The sequence below is a fragment of the Schistocerca cancellata genome, chromosome 4, assembly GCF_023864275.1.
Source record: "Schistocerca cancellata isolate TAMUIC-IGC-003103 chromosome 4, iqSchCanc2.1, whole genome shotgun sequence".
In the NCBI taxonomy this organism is placed as follows: Eukaryota; Metazoa; Arthropoda; class Insecta; order Orthoptera; family Acrididae; genus Schistocerca; species Schistocerca cancellata.
In genome coordinates, this window is record NC_064629.1 from 169,211,679 (window position 1) to 169,229,273 (window position 17,595).

The 17,595-nt window shown below is 37.2% G+C and overlaps 1 protein-coding gene across 3 annotated transcripts in view; it reads left to right on the forward strand.

The window, feature by feature from the left end:
* The window catches only part of LOC126183502 (AP-3 complex subunit delta-1), a 258,274-nt gene that overhangs the window by 146,596 nt on the left and 94,083 nt on the right, over positions 1–17,595 (forward strand). For all 3 annotated transcript variants that reach the window (XM_049925545.1, XM_049925544.1, XM_049925546.1), the window contains 3 exons: positions 2,891–3,036; positions 4,238–4,386; positions 7,462–7,695. In XM_049925545.1, the coding sequence (XP_049781502.1) occupies positions 2,891–3,036; positions 4,238–4,386; positions 7,462–7,695 (529 nt within the window). The remainder of the gene's footprint in view (positions 1–2,890; positions 3,037–4,237; positions 4,387–7,461; positions 7,696–17,595) is intronic.

The window sequence follows — 17,595 nt, forward strand, 5'->3', positions numbered from 1 at the left end:
TAACAATATTTCTAATGATTATAATATAATTAGAATTCAGTATGTTTTCATAACAATGGAACTGTAGTGATTCTTAAAGCTTTCCTAGCACATCTGTTCAGTATATAGCTCTAGCGTCTGCCACCTGATCACACTTTGTAAATCTGCAGTATTTCTTTGGAGACACTCAACATTGCCATGTAGTGCCTAAGGGTTACTGTGGCAAGTAGCAGAACTGAGTCATTTATTGAACAGAAACAGTAATTAATGTGAGCTTGCAAAAAGTGGCTGTGCCAAATGTCATTGATAATGTAATGTGTGTGTATAGTTTTCAGGTGCTTTTATTACATAAATTTTCACTCACAAGGGGAACATGGCAGGTGCCATAATGTGATTTCCCAGAAACTTTTCTCAGTGGAAGGGGGGTGAAAATATGCAAACAATGTGTCTCGGTTTTTTCATAGACTCTCGACCATTTCTCAGAAATTCAAGTTCAAAGTTTTTGACATAATTTAGATGCCTTTTAGCGGCAGTTATCTCGGCCAAAATAGTAGAACAGTGGTTAGCATTGCAGCCTCTCACTTTTGTGCCCTATGTTCGAAACCCAATTATTGTTTATCCTTGTTTTAATTAATTTATTTTTTCATTTATCTACTCATGTCACTATAGGTTTACTGCACATACATGCCTTATCAAGTTAGGTGGAAAGTTGGGCGTTATATTAATTGTAAATGTATAACTGGGTTTCACAATAAGTGCCTCACATTCATTACATAATAAAGGGGCATTCAGTAAGTACTGGAACACACTTTTTTATGAAAGCAGGTTGGTTTTATTCAGGATTTCAAAACACCATACTATTCCCCACTATTTTGGCTACAAAACCTTATTTTCAAAGATAATCACCATTCAGTGTGACAGCTTTATACCACCTTGCCTGGGGGGGAGTGTCTGTATGCCCACATGGTACCACTCTACTGGTTGATGTTCAAGCCAACATCTTGCTGCATTAAAAACCTCCACATCATCCATGTTCTGCTTCGTGCAGAGTACATCCTTCATTGGGTCAAACAGATGGAAGTCGGAAGGTGCGAGATCCTGGTGTAGGATGGATGAGGGAGAACAGTCGAAGTTTTGTGAGCTGCTCTTGGGTGTACAGACTTATGAGACCATGCATTGTCATGGAAAAGGAGAAGTTTGACTTCATTTTTGTAGCGATGAACACATTGCAGGAGTCACAGCTTTGTGCGGTCAGCCAGCATGTGGGAAATATGACATGTTTGCGTGACCTTGTTGCGATTATTACAGACACCTTACCCAACAACTCACAGTGCTTTTGTTCATTGCCATGTGTCCATGGACATTCTGCGAGTGCCTATGAACATCTGTGATACTCTGGTTTTCTGCCAAAAGAAATTCAGTGACATCACTCTGCTTGGAACGCACCTCCGTTATAGACGCCATTTTAAAGACTGTGTATAGAACCGTCACCTATCAGAAATTCATAAATCTATAGGAGCTGAAATGGAAATATTCCGTGATGTCCCGCAACAAAATCCGCATTTTTCTGAAGTGAAATTGGTTGTGGAAAAAAAAGTGTTGCATTACTTATCAGAAGTCCCTTCTAGATGTATATATGGCATTTTCAGGCATTACAATCTTTTCAAATTCTCAAATTGTTATATTTCATTCTTACACCAGTTCTTATGTTCTTATATTTTATTCTTATGTTTATTCTTCAGGAAGATTTGATGCATTCCCTTGGTTGCTGATTGTAGAAATATAGAAATTCCAAATATCACAAGCATTGCACTGAAGCAGGTTTGCCACAGTGACATTTCTTCATATAAATCTCACTCGGGAAGGAAAAGTCGATAACATTGCTGAAGGTTTCATGCATTGGCAGTAATTTTGTGGCAATAGAACCGTAACAGACCATTTTACAGAAAACTGGTGCTTGCAATTGGTTATGAATCCAGATACAATACACAAATTTCACCGAAAACAATTTCAAATAATTTTCTCTATTTATTTATTTATTTTATTTTCTCTCATCAGACATACAGTTAGTAGACAAATAAGGACAACATTATTTCAATATACATTGGAAAAAGATTCACGTAGATGGGTAGATAAATGAGAAACAAAAATAAAAATAATAATTGTGTTTAGAGTACGGGGTGCAAAATTGCAAAGCTGCGATGCTGGTCACTGTGTGCTACTGTTTGGTTGTACTATTTACTTGCTTAAAGGTATATGAAGTACTTTGAAAACCTTGACCATTGTTTTCTCAGAAACTGCTGAGTGTCTACAGCTAAGCAGAGACCTGTGTTTGCTTATTTTGACTGCTCTTCCACTCAGCAAAGTTTCTGGGGAATTAGGTTATGGCACTTGCCATGTTCTCTGCATCAGTATTTTCTTCATGATGTAGACAATGATGGTAACCTTTGAAACATTTTATGGAAACTCATCATTGCTTTGATTCAGACATAAAGACTTTTATGCAGAAAAGTGATTAAAATGCATATAGAACCATCTAAAGATAATTGCTAATGCACTCAAAACTACTTGTGAATATGTAAATGTGACTCGTTGTAATTTTTTAACATTGTTTGTAGTACGTTGTGCTCTGTTCTAATAACAAATCAGGAGGTTTTTGCAGATTTATATTTCATCTTTGTTTGGTGGAAATAATCACACTAAGTATTATTCTCTTTTTCTAAGGGCTTGACAGATTAATTAAAATTGAAAAGAAATGCAAATTAATACTTATGGGAACATTGTATCTCTTTCCTTTTTTATGACTTTCTGAAGGCGTAAGGCTTTTGGTAATCCATGGATTTTCTCAGTAAGTATTAACAAACATTAACAGCATCTGTTGTTGTATGTTTTAAAGTACTTTCTTTTGCAGTGAAATATCTTGGATTGCTGGCAATGTCAAAAATATTGAAGACTCACCCTAAGTCAGTCCAGGCTCATAAAGATCTAATTATGCAGTGTTTAGATGACAAAGATGAGTCTATAAGGCTTAGGGCTCTCGACCTCCTGTATGGAATGGTAAATTTTACCACTTATCAACCTTTCATAGATAAGTGCATTTTCATCTAGACTTGTTGTTTGCTTCAGAGCTCGGAAATATTTACCTGTGATCAACAATTGCGTATGCAGGAAAATATTTAGTAATTTGTAGCAAGTGGTTTTTCCTTACATAGGAGTTGAATAATTCCAGCAGTCATTTTGATATTTTATTATGAATTTATTATGCATCCTTGATTTTGTTATCACTTTTGTACCAAATTTGTTATAGGAATCTTTTCATTGCTGAGCACATTCTTTCTTCCCTTAAAGGTTCGAACACACACACACACACACACACACACACACACACACACACACACACAGTACTGAAATACTGGAAACGTGAATCCACAAAGGTATTTACATTGTGTTCCAACATATATCTTGTACTGATCCAACAATGAGCTGCAGAGGTACAGCAGTACACTGTGCAAGCACTCTTCATTGTCCCCAGCTACACAATTAAAACTCTCTTCTGTGGTCAGATTTGTGAGCTACTGAATGGACATCCATTCAAAAGAAAGTTGTTGTGCAATTTCTTGAATTTTAAAAAGTTAAATTTTCTTCTTGTTTCGTTATTCTCTTGAAATAGTTTCCTATTGTGTTTGGAATTTCTCTTGTCAAATAAGTGTGTGGTCTAAGAAATGTTTGTAACAGCATATACAATAATTTTTTTCTTGGGCACTATCGACCTCACATCATATCCACTGTCCACAACAACAAAATATTCAGTTCGTTCCATCACCACCACCATAATCATCATTGTGACAATAATAATAATAATAATAATAATAATAATAATAATAATAATAACCATCATCATCATCATGGACAACAACAACAATTGCCAGTTTTCCAGTTTAGAAATACTAGCAGTCACTTTACCTAATGTCCTTAGATGGATTTTATTTTGTTTCTTTTTTTAATCCACCTGATTATGGTTTGTTCAATAACATATTTTGCTACTTCAATAGTGCCATTTTTTTAGATTTTGAAATTGTTGATATAAGAAAATAAACCTTCTGTTTATAAAATAGCTAAATTTATTAGATTCTAACCAGCTCCTTGTTAATAAATATTGTGTTATGACTTGCAGTAGTTATGAATAGTAATCAAAAAATATGAGATGATTGATTAATGCAGACTGAAAATAACAAACTACAATATCTTTTTCCCCTAGGTTTCAAAGAAAAATTTGATGGAAATAGTGAAAAAGTTGATGATACATATGGACAAAGCAGAAGGAACAACATACAGAGATGAATTACTGTCCAAAATAATCCAGATATGTTCACAGAACAATTATCAGTACATAACTAACTTCGAATGGTAATGTCTTTTGCTATTGGTAATGAAAATGCATAAATTTTCTGTTTATGCTGTATATTGTCCAAACTATTTGAAACAAAAGTAATGAGTGTTACGTAGAAGCGTCATATTTTTTGTGTTATACATAGTTATTTGTAAAAATCTGACACACATTGAAGATAAGAATTTTCCCAGTAATATTTTCCATTTTTGTTGCTTTTTAAAGAAGATGGTCTTCAAATTTGCACTTAGCCACAAATATAATGCTAATGTGGGTTACTAATTTAAAACATTAGTCACCAAGAAAGAAAGAAAGAAATGTGATACATGGAGAGTAGAATCCAATAGGATACCCCTTACATGTAATCTTTCTCAATGTGCTGAACAAAGATGTCAAAATGTCACACTTTGTGGAATCTTTTGGAGTAGACCAAGAAAGAGAGGCCACACTTTCTTTTTTTCTTTCTTTCGTTCTTTTTTCTTTCTTTCTTTTTTCCTTTCTTTCTTTCTTTCTTTCTTTCTTTCTTTTTTCCTTTCTTTCTTTTTCTTTTTTCCTTTCTTCCTTTTTCTTTTTTCCTTTCTTCCTTTTTCTTTTTTCCTTCCTTCCTTTCTTTCTTCCTTCCTTCCTTTCTTTTTTCCTTTCTTCCTTTCTTTCTTTTGTCCTTTCTTTCTTTTGTCCTTTCTTTCTTTTGTCCTTTATTTCTTGGTAATTTAATTCTTTAAACTCCAAGCCTATCAAGCATCCTGTGAAAATCTTGTTGCCTTAAATATGGTAACAAAAGCTGAAGTATTGCAATTTTTATCGTAGCAACTAGGGTCCTCAGTATAAAACTTTATTTGAAAAACAAAATTAATGTTAATGAATGTAGATAAAGCACAAAAATTGAAGCTATGACTGTTTTCTTCTTTGTCTTAATTCTGATAAATTCTGTAAAATGTGTTGCTTCTTGCAAAATGTTTATTACTGAATCATCGGTGTGGTTTCCACCGGATTTTATACTAAGTGACATCAGAATAGTTTTAACTGTATTTTATGCCAGTGGAAAATCTTGTTTGCTACACTTGTTACTTAGTAATTTTACATATTTAAGAAAAGACTGTCTTGAGCAGTTGCCTGATCCTATCATTGCCTACAGATGCTGTCTTCCTTCTAACGTAACAATTATTTTTAAAGTAAAGTTATTTTGAAGCTAATATCTTCAGCTCTAAAAACAGTGGAACAGAAATGACAAATATATTGAAAGAGAGAAGTTGTCTGAAACCAATTATGGACATTCATTCTGACCTGTTCTGTTCATAGAATATTTCAGTATATCTGCAACATGTCTGAGTTAACAAGTAAGGGTAGTCGATGCAAACACAAAACTGCTGTTCAATATTATTGACATCCATGTGTTGCAGAATCCTAGGACATATTCTGAGATCAAACATAATGAGATATTTTGAACAGAATTACCTCCTCCTTCCTTTCCATCACAGATTCTGAAAATATTTGTTATGCAAAACCCAACTCTTGCTTTCCTCCCATGAAATCCTGAAAGCCATGGGTTAAGGTAGTCACATGGAGGCAATATTTCTTGACTTCCTAAAAAGTGTTTGATGCAGTACTAAACCAATGCTTTTTAATAGAAGTACAATCATATGGGATCAAAACAAAATTTGTGACTAGTTCTTAGTATGGAGAACACAGCATATTATTTTGGAAGGAGAATCGTAGACTGATGTAGAAGTAACTTCAAGCTTTTGCTAAGGGAGGTGATCAGGATCCTTACCATTCGTGTTGTATGTTAGTGACCTGAAAGGCAATACAATGATCAACAATGAAGTATTACTCGAAAAAAGCTTTACAAATACCCAGTCAGCTCTTGATAAGATTTCAAGATGATGCAAAAGCTTTCAACTTGCATTAAATGTTCACAAACATGAAATTGTTAACTTAACCAAATGCAGAAAAGTAGTATTGTATGGTAACATTAGAGTGTCACAGCTGGAATCGGGGAACTCGTACAAATACCTAGGTGTTAAAAATAATGGGGATATGAAAAGGAATGATCACATAGGCTCATTGCGAGATAAAGAAGATAAAAGATACTGGTTCATTAGCAGGATACTGGGAAAATGAACTCAGTCTGTAAAAGGCCTACTTGCAATGTTTCAAGAACCAATATTATGTAAGCATTCTAGGAGTGTATTACAGCCACCTAAGTGCCACTCCCATTGGGACTACACAGATAATATTACACAAATTACAGCATGCACAGAGGGATTTAAACAGTCGTTCTTCCCTCACTCCGAACACAAATGGAGTGCAACAATCCATAATATATGATACAGTGAAAAGTGGAGAACATGAATGTCTCGTTGGTTTGCGGAACATAACCATTGTTAATGGTACATGTGTTTGTAAATCTGCAGCAAGTGCATCTGTTTGAAATGATAAATTGTTGAATGAGAAATTAAAGTGACTGGGAAAGGTATGATTGCATTAAAACCCATCTACATTAAAACAGTCCATTAAGGCTCAAGAGTGTGGGGCTGAAGAAGAAGGTTGTATTTGTGACTAGGAATGAGGATTGGGGATATAAATTAATCTTTGAAGGATAGTAGAAAATAGATTATAACTAGCTTTTTTGATAAATTCATGGAATAGATGTAGTTTTCTGTACTGTTACAGATAACACTTGCAGTCAAGTGAAGATGAGCTTGTACAATCTGACACGTTGCCCTTTATCTTTGCCCCTGCTGTCAATACAACATGCGAGTCCCTCTCACCCTAAGGTGTGTATGAAATTGTGGCCCCCCTTGCCCGATCCCTCTCTTCCCCACTCCCTCCCCTGTTTCCAACCTTAACCAATCCCTTTACCCTCCACAAAGAAGAAACCTGTAATTCTGAAAGCCAGGAGTGTTACATTATATTTTGTGTGTTTTTATCAGCAATATTAGGAATTCTCTCTTCTTAAGGTAAGTACTGGCCAGCATTTCTGTGTCTTTGTGATTTTATTGTTTTTTGTTGTGTCAGCAGTTTGTGCCATGACTTAGTGGAACATACACTAAAACATGTAACTAAAAATTTCATTTCTTTTTTTCCTCAAACAGGTATGTGAGTGTCTTGGTTGAATTAACACGTATGGAAGGAAGCCAACATGGGTCACTAGTTTCTTCCCAGATGTTAGATGTAGCGATACGTGTGCAGGCAATTCGTCCATTTGCTGTTCAACAGATGGAGTTGCTGTTAGAAAATGCACATTTTCTGACATCTGGTACTGGTCAGAGTTCGACAATGGCAGAAGTACTGACAGCCGCTGCCTGGATCTGTGGAGAGTTTCCAGAGTAAGTGAAATAAAAATTTTGCCTGGCACATAATTTAACTTGGCTTGATACATTATTGTGAGAACACATACTTTCTTGTCAGTGTTAATAGCTGAGTGACTAACCATTTAATGCTGCTATATTATTTCAAAGTGAACCTTATCTCAAAAGTTAAAACTCACAGCAGAACAATTAGAGATTCATAACTAATTATGATTGTAGTGTGGAACTACAGTGTGAAAATAGGGATAGGGACATTTGATGCACTATGCCGGCCGCGGTGGTCTAGCGGTTCTGGTGCTGCAGTCCGGAACCGCGGGACTGCTACGATCGCAGGTTCGAATCCTGCCTCGGGCATGGGTGTGTGTGATGTCCTTAGGTTAGTTAGGTTTAAGTAGTTCTAAGTTCTAGGGGACTTATGACCTCAGATGTTGAGTCCCATAGTGCTCAGAGCATTTGAACATTTGATGCAATAAGGAAAGTTCTCACAGAACCTCCCCTCCCCCCTCCCCAAGAATTGGTTGCAAGGTAGCACCCACCCTCGTCACCCAGTCCCACCACAGACTGGACCAACTGAACCATGTTATTTGCCAGGTCTTTAATTATGTCATGATTTCCAGAAATGAGGGACATCCTACCGGTGATCCTTCCTGACTCACCTAAAGTGCTAGTCTGTCATCTACCCAGCCTACACAACATCCCAGTCTATCTTTATCCCGCTCCCAATCCCTTGCCACAGGGGCTGTAACCCTGTGGAAGACCCAGGTTAACCCACCCAGGGGGCTCACTGTTCTTAAAGAGTTCGTTCATAGTACACATGGAGCCCTAAGCTCTTTCAGCCCATTCTCCCGTACCGGGGTGAGTTTCCTTCTACATGCCCCTTCCTCTCTGTCTTCGCTAGGAGGGGTTGCTTGTCATTCTGGAGCATTGGAGCTCCAAGCAATGGCTGCCATGCCAGACAGCCCTTGCTGTGGCTGGGTGGCGCCCACGGGATGAGCCCCTGATTGCAGTGGGTGGTATCGGGGCAGATGCTTTGTGTCTGAAATGTATCGAGCTCCAAAAAACTGGCTATTCTTCTATGGCCATCTCTTTGGTTGGTAATGGATCATTTAATGCTGCTTCCTCTGACCCTGCAGCCTTCTGTTCCCTTCCCTAGTTACACCATGGGAGGAGGGCTAGGCTTGCTGGCTTGGGGTGAAACTCTTTCCCAGCCACCTGGTCTGTACTGGGATGGATGGGGGACATGTTCAGTGCGACAGAGCCGTTATTTTTGTGGAAAGTATGAAAGACGAGTTTGACAAAATGGAGTCTCTCAGTAAGGTGTGCTTGGGTTCACTGTTGATCAAAACTACATTTGCCACCTATTCTTCAGCCTTTGTGCTTGTGATTATCTTGATCACATCCCAGTGTTCATTACTTCTCATCAGTCTTTGACTATTCTATAGGGAGTCATTTTTCAGAGACCTCGCCTTTCAAACTAATGAGGAACTATGGGCTAATCTGAAACAGTGGGGATATTCATTTTGTTCAGCATGTCCAGAAAAGTCGTAAGGACAATCACACAGATACTTGTGCCTTTATTTTGGCATTTGAGGGAAATACTGTGTTGGAGCAAGTCAAGTTTGTGTGTCACCGGTGTGACTTGAAGCTGTGTGTCCCGCCGCTCATGAGGTGTTTCCAATGTTTGTGTTTTGGGCACATGTCTTGCCACAGTATGATGGACCCTCTATGCAGTGATTGTGGACACCCACTCCATGAGGAGAGTTCCTGTGTTCAGCCACCCATATATGTTAACTGTCACAACCGTCACTCCCACGCTCGCGAGATTGCCTGGCATATAAGAAGGAAAAGAAGATACAGAAGTATAAGTCCATTGATTGTTTGTCGTACACTGAGGCTTTTCAGTAGTATGACGGACTTCACCTTGTGTCTATGACTTCTACCTTTGCCTCTGTTACGTCTTATCCCTCCTCCCTCTTCCTTACCTCAGTCCCGCCCCCTCACCTCTCCCCCTCCCCCATGGTTTCCACATCCTCCCATCCAGTTGCCACTCCCCATCCCCGGACGGGCAAGTGTTCCCCTTCTTCGGTGCCCACCGATGATGGGGCTCCCCCGCCCCCTCTCCTCGTTGTCATTGCACACTGCAGCAACTCCCTGGCTTCAGTGCCCACATGTCACTTACCTTTATTAACTGAAACATCTGAGAAATTCATATGAGACATTAAACATTGCAGTTGTAATAACAGTTGGAATACTCATTTTGTGCATGCCATTTCATAGCCTATAATTTGTATTTTCAAGATTTATCATCTTAAGAATGTGAAAGAATGGTTTTGATTGTAAGTGATGTTACTCCATGAATATGTTTAAAAAAAAAATTGCAGACCTAGAGTATGGGACCTTTTATTTGCTTGGCATTATATTAGTAACTTAGCCAATCAAATCCAGTATCAAAACTAATTGAGGAAAGTGAAATATTATTTAAAACAATCTATACAATTGGGAATCAATCTTCAGTTTGTAGCAAATAAAACAATTGGTTATCAAGTTGCGTAGCAGAATTCAAACCATTATATGCTCGTGGTACTACCACCTGCATTAAACTGTGAAAACAAAGCAGCTTTGCATGTGTAGTGTTCAGATTTTTGAAAAATTTTTGCTTTTCATGCCTTGAAGGATAGTTTAATTTTATTGTGTTATCCAGTTGAAAACAAATATGCCCCCCCCCCCCCCCCCCACACACACACACACACACAAAGACCATTAAATTTTGAATGCATAATAACCTGTGTCATTGTCTTGCCTAACATAGTGGGGAAACAAGCATAAGCTTCCATACACATTTCCACCAGTGTATGAGAGCCTTCATACTAAGTCACATTGAAAAATTAGACATTGCAAAGCACACGCTCAGATCTAGATATGTTACTAATATCACACAATATAGTTTGTCAGTGCAAGTCAGAACTTAGATCTGCTCGAACAAATTGAAATATACTTCCAAAAGAACTGAAATAAATGATAAATGTGCAGCCATTTAGCTACTCGCACAATAACTACAATACAAACGTTGCGTCACCAAATATGTAGCTTCTTCTGCAGTAAGTATTCTGTACCTGAGCTAGATGATCTGGAACTGGATGTGCAACTTGAAGTGCTGTTCTATTGTTAAAACACAGTTTTCTACATTATTTGCCAGTGGAATATTACATAGTGTACCTCCCAGTGTCCTTGGTAAGTTTCTCAGGCATAGTTATTTTGGTTTCCTTTCATTTTATCAGAATTATGATTTTTAAAAATTAACAAACAGCTTTCTAGTGACAGGAACATACTTTACTATGATTTCATCTAGTTCAAGAGTGAGGAAAATAAATTTAAAAGAATGACCACAGGGAACAAAATATGTTTAACACTACTAAAGTCCACCCCTGGTAGCTGTGTGGTCAGCATGACGGAATGTCATACCTAACGGCCCGGGTTTGATCCCCGGCTGGGGCAGAGATTTTCTCCGCTCAGGGACTGGATTTTGTGTTGCCATTATCATAATCATCATTTCATCTCCATTGACATGCAAGTTGCCGAAGTGGCATCAACTCAAAAGACTTGCACCAGGCAAACTGTCTACCCGACGGGAGGCCCTAGCCACACGGCATTTCCATTTACACTACTAAACACAGGTATTTGTAAATGGAGTTGTCATCTGCTATATTTTCATATATTCAATCCATTCATGTGTAAACTTCAAAATATGGTTAAAATTAATTGCTGATAGTGTCAGAAAGTTTAAAGCCATGTCACCATGTCATATCACAGTTTTAAGAATAATAACTGTTAAATAGTTTCAAATTCATGAAGGTTTGCAGTGATCAGTCAAGTAAAATTATACTGATTCTAAACTCATTTGTTAAAATACATTGATCACTGCACGATATAAAAAATTAGATTACCCATGCTCCTTGCTCCACTGAGCCATTACCATACCCACTGGATGATGCCCCAAGTGCCTACCACACAGGGTGCCTTCACTAGCCTACTCTAACTTAAAATATAATGGTCTACCCTTGTCCACACCAAAGGTAGGTCCCTCTCATCATGGGAACATTCACCAGCCTCTACTCCCTGAGGAAGGAATCAATAATTACGAAAGCTAGTATAGTGTTGTCACTTTTACTTTTGTGTGTGTAAATTTTGCCTCCTGAAGGTAAGTAAGTGCAGCAATTCTGTCGCATAATGCATTAGTTTTCTTAACAGAATTTTCCTGTTTACACAATATATCTGTAACCACATATTAAACTACAGATTATATTTACAAGAAGATTTATCCAAATAAGCACCAAAATTTTGGCACAAATAAAATTAGAGGCAAATTTTAAAAAAGGAAAAGTGACTGCTGCCCACAAGACAATTGATATTGACTAAAAACATAAAAGTGTTAACAAGAGTCAGAAGGAATTAATGAAAACTGAAAATAATGCTCTGTTGTAGGCACTTAACTGCATAACCATCAACGCAAAAAATGTAAGACAATTAGTATAACTTCATAACTATTCACAAATCAGCCCTTAGAGGAGTCAGTTCACCTGGCTAATGTGAACTGCTTATGTATAGTTTTATTCTGTGACCTATATTTGGTATTCATTTCAATACAGCAAACATTTAAAACTCTGGTAAATCAATCTTGCACTTACAATCAGTTTCAGACAAAAAAGTATGTATGTCCTCCACAGCAAACTAGATGTTTTTCCTGTACTATGTAACATACAAGGGTTGAAACTTAAATAGTGGCAACTGTTTATTCCCAACCGATACAAAAGAGTTACATGTTTGCACCTGTTACTGTCCTTAAAAGTAGTCACCAGTGTTGTGTAGAACCCATTGGCAGCGATGTGGAAGGCGTAGTATACCGTTAGCAGAGCCTGTTCTGTTGATGGTGCAAATGGAGTGGTCTAAAGTTATGGTGATTCTCGTGTACGACTGTGATGGTGTTATCCTAACTCGTTACGTTCCTCCACAGCAGACCGTCAGTGCACAGTATTACTGTTCATTTTTTGGAGCATCACCTGCGGACAGCCTTGTGAAAGAAGCGGCGACCCACCCATCATTTTGCATGACAATGCGTGGGCGCATACAGTGCAAGCTGTGGCTGCTCTGTCCGGTCAGTGGGTCTGGGGAGTACTGTACCGTCCACCATACTCCACCGACTTGAGTCCTTGTGACTTTGATTTGATTCCGAAGATGAAGGAACCACTTTGTGGCATTCACTTTAGAACTGTTCCAGAGATTTGACAGGCAGTAGACTGCTCCATTCGCACCATCAACAGAACAGGCTCTGCTAATGGTATACTACACCTTCCACATCGCTGGCAATGGATTCTACGCAACGCTGGTGCCTTCATTGAAGGACAGTGACAGGTGCAAACATGTAACTTCTAACAACCCTACCACAACAAAGGTCAGCATTTAATAGTGATTGTGGTGTTGCTCACGCTGCTAAATACTGCATTTTTGGGCAACAAAAGTCATATTATGTGTCAGGTGTCATTAGAGCACAGTTAATAAAGTCATTTTGTGTAATAATAAAAAAAACTAGGCACTCATATTTTTGTGTTTCCCACGCTGGTCTCGTCGTAAAATCATGGCTCAATCGTTGAAAATCTAGGTGGTTATGATTCCAAGCTCGGATGCAAAGAGGCCTAGGTTTTATTCTGCTATATTCAAAAGTTTTGTAGATGCGCTTCTCAAACCATTCTTGGAGATTACACTTTTGCTGGACAATGATGATGCAAAAAAATAATCAGCACTCCGAAATTAAGTTACGCTTCCTTTTAATTGCAATATCACGTGACAAACATCACTTCACAATACAAAACATACTTGAAAACATCTTCCTCACATTTTATAAGCCAACTACAAAATGCATCTTTCCAACATGACGTCCAAGACTTGACCTTCTCAACATCCGACACTCTAACAAGTTAACAACCAACTAATAATCTCTTACGCGCCCAAAAATCAGAGTTAAAAGTACGTCAAAGATCATAGTGACAAAAGAAAGAATACACATAAGAATAATATCATTGCAATATAAACATATTGATGTATCAAAAGTGAAATCAAATCTGAATGTTGTCTCAGAAATATTGCAACTACTTTGCAGAAATACAGTAGAATATTACTGGTATTGAGAGGTTCAGGTGAGGTGCCGTAATGGTTGCATAATTCAAGTACCATTACAAACTCTTTTGTATCGGTTTTGAATAAATAGTTTCCACTATTTAAGTTCCAACCCTCATAATAAATAATTGTAGGCATTACTGTTTAGTCTTCAAAGCAACTGTTACAGAAACTGTGATTCCATTCCAAACAAAAACTAAATAACAGAAAAAGAGTCACTGTTGAGATGATAAAAAGAACTTCAGAGAAGCATAGGTTACAATCACAAAATACACACAGTGTTAATAGAGATTCTTGTCCAACAATTTCACTTTCATAAAGGCATGTCCATCACACTGTCTTAACATGTGTTATTCTGTACTTAAATGTGCTACCATAATAAACTATAGTCTGTTGTCTTACTTCAAAACTACTCAGTGAACTACTTTAATTTAGTTGAGGACCTCTCCGATTAGCATCCAGTCTGCTACATCCTTGACTTCACTATAACAGTGAAATAGAAAACAAGCTGCTACAGTTCAAAATAACTGCTGATTATAAAAATAATTGAGAGCTGTACAGAAAATACAAAAAACGGACTGATATTCACAAAACTGAATGCTTATTTCAGTGCTTTAAGGGGACCACACCATGGTTCATGTTGAAAAAAATCGATTTTCAGTTTTCATCATATTTCAATAGATTAAGGTTTTATTTAAGTACTCTGAAAAGGATTTTGCTGAAAAAAAATTTTTATCATTTAAAGAGCATTTTCCTACGTGTGTTTATGTGCCACGCACACTTTTCTGTCACCCACTTTTCTGCATATATTTTAGATCTTTATATCCCCTACATTGCACGTTACAGATTTTTTTATTATTAATATTATTATTATTATTATTATTATTATTATTATTATTATTATTATTATTATTATTACTCCCGAGTGTGTTGGCTATCCTTGCAATGCAACAGTCGGTATTCTTTGGTTTCTGCTGTTTGTAAACAACACGCTTTCAAACACCTGGTTAGTTTCGTTCTAGTATGATTGCGAGTATTTGTTATGCTTACGTTTGCAGTGCTTGCTTACGTGTGTTTTGTTGTGTTTATTGAAGATGACGAAACGTAAAGGCATATTCAAAAAACAACAATTTAGAGGAAACAAGTTTAGAAAGGTTTCTGTACAAGAGGTTATGTAGCCTGGCAACGATGTTTCTAATTGTAATTCTTCAGCAAGTGCATCATCAAAGAAGCTCTCAACATTTCAAGAGTGTTACAGCGAATTTACTGTAAGTGACAAAGGGTGCAGTAACATTATTATAAATTTGAGAATATTATCAAATGTAATTTTTAAATTTGTACAATGTAGACAGTGTGGTGAGTCACAGAGTTGAAAATGTGTGAGTGCCAGTGGGAGAAAAGGCCTAGCAATTGCTTTAGGTTTATTTTGCACTAAATGCTCAGCTGTGGTTTCATTTATGAGTTCTTCCAAACCAGATGCAAGTGGCCCCTATAAAATCAATACTAGATTAGTTTATGCCTTACAATCCATTGGCAAGGGCATGGCTGCAAGGAGAACATTTTGTTCAGTGATGAACTTACCATAAACCACCAAATAAATTTGAAAAACTCACTGCAATATTAGAGATAACTGTATGTGAGGTCAGTGAGGAAAGCATGAAACTGGCTGCTAGGGAAGCAGTGGAAGAAAATGTTGGATGTTCAGATATTGCAGTTGCACTTGATGGAAGTTGGCAGAAAAGAGGACATACTTCTCTGAATGGAGTAGAAACTGCCACGAGTGTAGATACCTGTAAAGTGTTAGATGTGGAGATAATGTGTAAATATTGCAAATGTTGTAAAGTCAATGAACATAAAGAACACAACTGTGTGGCTAATTTTACAGGAACAAGTGGTGGTATGGAAGTTCATGGAGTACAACAAACACGTCACCACTCAGTAGAAACGAGGCGTACGGTACACCAAATATTTGGGCGATGGTAACAGTAAGGCATACAACAATGTGGTGAACTCTAAGCCGTATGGAGATGCCATTTTTAGCAAAATAGAACGTGTAGACCACGTTCAAAAACGTTTGGGAACAAGGCTGAGAAAACTAACTGTTGATATGAGAGGAAAAAAATTAGAAGATTGGAAATTGTTGACCGGACAGGGTCGGTTAACTAAAACTGAAATAGAAAACTTGCAGGTATACTATGGGCAGGCAATTAGGAAAAATAAAGAAAATCTGGAGACAATGAAGAGAGATGTTTGGGCCATATTCTTCCATAAGTCCTCTACTGATGATAAGCCATGTCGTGGATTGTGTCCATCAGGAGAAAATTCGTGGTGCAAATACAATAGGGCTCAGGCAACTGGAGAATGTTATTCTCATCAGCATTCTCTTCCTGCTGCTGTTATTACAGCAATTAAACCTATTTTGAGACACTTGGCTCATCCTGACCTTCTAAGGAAATGTCTGCATGGGCGGACACAGAACCCAAATGAATGTTTTAACAGCATAATTTGGAACCGCCTTCCTAAAATTGTATTTGTAGGCATGCATACAATGAAACTAGGAGTTCATGATGCTGCTATTACATTCAATTGTGGTGATACTGGAAAGTGTTGGGCACTGAAAAAGCTGAGAATTAATCCTGGTGAAAATATGATCACTGGGCTGCAACATTACGATAAAATGAGGGTAGCCAATGCAGACAGGTCTGCATCTAATATGGCCAAGGCAAACATCCAGGAAGGTGAAAAAAGAAGCTGGAAGACTTGCTAGAGGCCAAAGAAGGGCCATCATATGCAGCAGGACAGTTTTAATTAAGTGTAACAAATTTCAAAAGTTCTTTCTTTAAAGCCAATTTCTCACAAACAAAATTTTCAGTACATATGCCCCATTATATCAGAAACTATCATAGATAAATGAATGAAATTTTCAGAGACTCTGCATAACATAAAAAGCTACCTCTGGTACTACATTCATTAATATTCCCCAGTTAGGAAGTTCACAAAAAAATGTTTTCTGCAGAAAAAACAATATTTTTTGTTAATAAATTTAAAAAAGTATTTCTTAAGAACTATGAAATGGATAAAGTAGATTTTAGTACAGTTGACTCTATTAGAATCATGTAACATACAGTAAAAATATTAAGGTCCTGCATCAAATATTTTTTTTCAGAAATGGGTCAAATACTTGCCTAAATTATCAGGGGTTAGATAGGCAGCGTGTGGTCACCTTAACTCTGGTTTTGATCTACAGAAATGCTAAAATATTCAAATATTTGGCTCATGTCCTAACCATATATGAAGAAATCTATTTTAATTTAAAACAAGTGATTGCAACTAAACAACACAGTGTATTCACTAAAATACACACAACTATCCAGGTGATATCAATGCTACTCATCATACCGAATGGTAAACATTGCCTGTTTTTTATCAGAGCAACCAAATTTTACATAACCAGCACATATTTTTAGTCCTTCCCTCAATATCTCATCAGTAATCATTCAGAAGCCTCATGGTATATTCCCTATTCCCATTAATGAGCACACCTTTCAGAACACTGCAGTATTCACAAATAATTGACAACCATAAAAGTATGAAAACCATAAATGCTAACCCCAAATTTCCTCCGTAAATTTGCCAAACACAGCAGATGAAAATCACACAGCTAGAAGTCCTGCAACCAAACATGAATAATAAAACCCTGTTAATCAGTATGTTTACACATGCCATACATTCACAAATTTTTCATCT